At 44.5% G+C, this 4,161-nt stretch overlaps 1 protein-coding gene across 1 annotated transcript in view; it reads right to left on the reverse strand.

Annotated features, from left to right (window-relative positions):
* The window catches only part of LOC103368602 (cAMP-specific 3',5'-cyclic phosphodiesterase 7B), a 17,472-nt gene extending 16,438 nt beyond the window's left edge, over positions 1 to 1,034 (reverse strand). The window contains exon 1 of the mRNA XM_008297014.1: positions 743 to 1,034. Within this exon, the coding sequence (XP_008295236.1) occupies positions 743 to 1,034 (292 nt within the window). The remainder of the gene's footprint in view (positions 1 to 742) is intronic.
* Between the last annotated feature and the right edge of the window lie 3,127 nt (positions 1,035 to 4,161).

Genomic DNA, 4,161 nt, shown 5'->3' on the forward strand with positions numbered 1-4,161 from the left:
CTCTTTGTGGTTGTTTTGTGTCTCTTCGTGGTTGTCTTGTGTCTCTTTGTGGTCGTTTTGTGTCTCTTTGTGGTTGTTTTGTGTCTCTTTGTGGTCGTTTTGTGTCTCTTTGTGGTCGTTTTGTGTCTTTGTGGTCGTTTTGTGTCTCTTTGTGGTCGTTTTGTGTCTCTTTGTGGTCGTTTTGTGTCTCTTTGTGGTTGTTTTGCGTCTCCTTGTGGTCGTTTAGTGCCTCTTTGTGGTTGTTTTGCGTCTCTTTGTCATTGTTTTGTGTCTCTTTGTCGCTGTTTTATCTCTCTGCTTTCATTTCACATCTTCTAAACTACTCTAAAAAAAATTATGTTTAGTCAGAACAAAAAAATTTAAGACAACACTTTGCACCAGTTACTTTGAGTTCAGACAACTTTTTCTCCACAATCAATGGTGTTTCTTATTAACCGTCCAGGTTTTATAACAGAGGAGGAGACCTTCTGTTCTGAAGGTGAGAAGTTCCTTCAATTGACCTCATTAAGTTTAAAATCAACATGCAGAAAATTTAGTTTGAATTAAACACAATATTAAGTTGCTGCAACATCATCATGTCAACCATCAAAATAAAAGTGTGTCTACGTCAGTAAATTAGATTTTATTTATTTTTTGTCATGCTAACCCTTGTTGTGGTGTCCGGAGCAGGTCCCTGGAGGTTCTACAGGGTACAGGACAAACTACATCAATCATTGAACAGAAATCAGACCAGCTGTTTTACCTTCCAGATGTGCTCCTCCATCCTGCTCCACCTCCTCCTTCTCTGCCTCCACCCAGGGGTCCGGCTGGCTCCTCTCGGGCCCCCGGGGGCCTCCTCTGCGGGCCCTCCAGGCGGCCCGGAGCTGCCGGATCAAAGCCGGGAGCTCCAGGGCCAGAGACAGACCTCCACAGGTGACCGGAGGAGTCCTGAGAGGGGCCCAGACCGGAGAACCAGGGGCCTCCTCTGGGCACACGTCCAGACCAGAGTCCCGCATCCGGAGGTCCGGACCCCAGAGACCCTCTAGGACCGGCATCGTCCCGCAGACAGGAGGGCTGATGGCGAGAAGTGGAAAGGATGTGAAGCAGAAGATGCTGTGAGTCTCTGTCAGGTCGCCATGGGAGACGAGGATGAGGACGGACTGATGTAGCAGCAGCTGTGGACGGAGGCGGCAGGCTGAGACAGAACCAGGACGGACGGAGCGACGGAACAGAGCAGCGGAGAAAATCCAGAAAACAAAGAGAAGAATCTTCCTGCGGGAGTCGGACAGGCTGCTGCCTGCTGCTGCCGCATCCTCCGTCTGGAGAGACCAGCTCCAGCAGCATCTCTGTTTGAGTGTGAAGCTCCTCCCCTCTGCTCCGACGGACCAATGGGCTCTGTGAGAACCGCTGTGGAGCTTTGTTTCCCGGCGAGGTCGGCCGGAGCAGGGCTGTGTGAGGTGAATACAGCGGAGGAGCGTCTGCACTCTCACTCATCCCACAAACACCGACTCCAGCCGGCGCTCTGAGCAGAGCAATGAGCTCCCCAGGATTTAGTCCTACATCAGCCTCCAAAACACTTTCTGAGAATTTCCTCCTTTCAGATTTAGACATGTTTCTGTTTCCACCCTCAAAAAGCTAAAATCCCATTTAGAGACACAACAGACTCCAGCAGATCACAATGACTGAATGGATCCAGCAGAGAACACAGTTTCAATTATTGGTCCTGAAAGAATTCTTCAATCCAGGCTGGTGTCGTGGCCACACAGCGCTCCTGTGACTGTAAATATATGAATGTGTTGGACGTAAGAATATTCATTACAGCAAACTGAATGTCCACATGAAGCAGCTCCGCACATATAAACCAACATGAAATACCAAAACTCCAGGTCTGAAAAGATGAAATGATCAAGCTTCTGCCAAAAATATTCCCTGAGCTTTATCAACATTAAAGGAACACTTATGACATCCAAACCTGATTTACACAAACTGGTGCAGTTTACAGATGTTTCCTAAACGCCTCATGGTCATCAGTAGAAGAGGAGTTAGGAGTTAATAGAAGGAGACTAGTGAAGGAGGCCACCAAGTGAGTTATGGCAGAAATATCTCTTAAAAAAGCAGCAATGTTTTCGTAAGTGTACATTTTGTAAACCAAGAACAAATGAATTACCTAAAAATAAAAGTGTACATTTATTATTATTATTATTATTATTATTATTATTATTATTATTATTATTATTATTATTCACTGACTAAATCAAGGTGCTGCTCTGAGCTGCTGATGTGTGAAAACTTTTGGAAACCTTCACTTTCAGTTTTAACAGCAGCCTGATGTTAATGTTCGTTCTTGTTTTTGGGTCCAAAAAGCTTCAGATTTAACATATTGGAACCACTGCTGCTAGAATCAGGGTGTGTCTGTACAGTATTTGTTTCAGTATTATTGTTATTATTATTTTTTACAGTGTATTTACAGTATTAAACAGTAGAACTCATATTCTACTGTAGAACATCAACTCTTTAAGGGAACTGCAATAGCAATGTGTCAGGTTTTAACATTTATACTGGGATTTACACCACAAGTCTCGATGATCAGAACCTACCTGCCGCTCACCTGTCGGCCGTCACTCAACTGCAGAGACGCTCAGAGGGGCGTCAGTGCGCAGACTCGCAGCACGCAGCTCACTGAGACGCAGCCGCAGTAACGTCCCTTCGCCATCAAACAGGACCCATGACGACGGCTCGTGCACAACACTGCGACGGAGTTTTTTTTTTTTTTGTGAGCGCGCAGCAGCAGGAGCGTGAAGGTGACACCGTGTAGCTCCTCCCCCTTTCCGTTCTTCGTCCTCCTCTGACCTTCACCTGTCCGCCGCGCTGCACAGGTGAGATGATGTAGAAGCGGTGAAAGGAGCAGAGTACATCAACAAACACACTACTGACACCTGCTGGAGGTCAGATGTAGTCGTGAAGGACTGCTGATCATGTTTCACCTGGAAACTGACTCGTCTCTCGCGCCATTAACTCCACTCTGGCTGTCCAGTGGTGACATCAGGTACTTCACTCAGGTGAAGGTAGTTGTACTTGAGTATTTACCGTCTCCTTATGCTCCAAAACATCTCTGACAGAAATCTCCTACATCTCCTACATCCTGCTCCACTACGTTTATCTGACAGATGTTTCAGATGCAGATTTGACACAGTGGATATTAGAACAGACTCTTAAAATAAAACAGTTACTGAGTCTAAAGGTGTTTTACAACTACTGTTTAAATCTTGACATGTTTGATATTTTCAATATTTTTTATGTATAAATATTTTTAAAAAGTCTCACAAATATCAAATAATGTCCCAAAAGTTTTTTTTTTTAAATATGAGAATAAAATCCCCCAATATTGTTTTTTAAAAAAACATTGTCAATTAAAAAACAATTAAAATAAATATTCGTAAAATGTCCCAGAAATACCACAAAGTAGATAAAATAAATTATTTTACATAATCCTTTTTTTTATTATTATTATTTTAAATCCACTGAATATCAAAGAAAACTGAGCTAAAAATTTTGATAAAGCGAGAAGAAATTATTAATAATATAATGGCCCTAACTTGTAAAAACTAAATCTAAAAAGTGTCTCTAAAATGTGCGAAAAATCTGCTGAAAGATGACAAAAGATCAGCTGAGCAGGGTTGAGCAGCATGTCTCCAACATGGGGAGAGGACCACAGCTGTGGAAGACGTCCTGCGTGGTACCGGTGCCGAAGATCTCGCACTCCAAGGACTTCAACCACTACAGGCCAGTGGCACTGACATTCCACCTGATGAGACCCTGCAGAGGTTGGTCCTTTGTCATCTGTGACCCCTGGTGGGCTCATCAGCGGACCCGCTGCAGTTCGCCTACCAGCCCGGCATCGGGTGGCAGCATCGTGATGTGAAGCACGGTGGTGGCAGCATCATGATGTGAAGCACAGTGGTGGCAGCATCATGACGTAATGTTCTGAGGCTCGAGAGCTGATCAGGTTTACTGTAATGCTGCTGAATGATGTTCCTCAACAATCAGGGACAACTTTTAACACATCTTTGTCCTGTTGTCAGGATCCTCACAGGTCTTGTTGGGCGGTGCTTTAGGTTCCAGCAGTCTCTCTAAGTGACCACAGATGCAGAACACTGATGTTTTTACAAGACGTGGTAACCG

The sequence above is a fragment of the Stegastes partitus genome, unplaced genomic scaffold, assembly GCF_000690725.1.
Source record: "Stegastes partitus isolate 25-593 unplaced genomic scaffold, Stegastes_partitus-1.0.2 Scaffold1176, whole genome shotgun sequence".
NCBI lineage: Eukaryota > Metazoa > Chordata > Actinopteri > Pomacentridae > Stegastes > Stegastes partitus.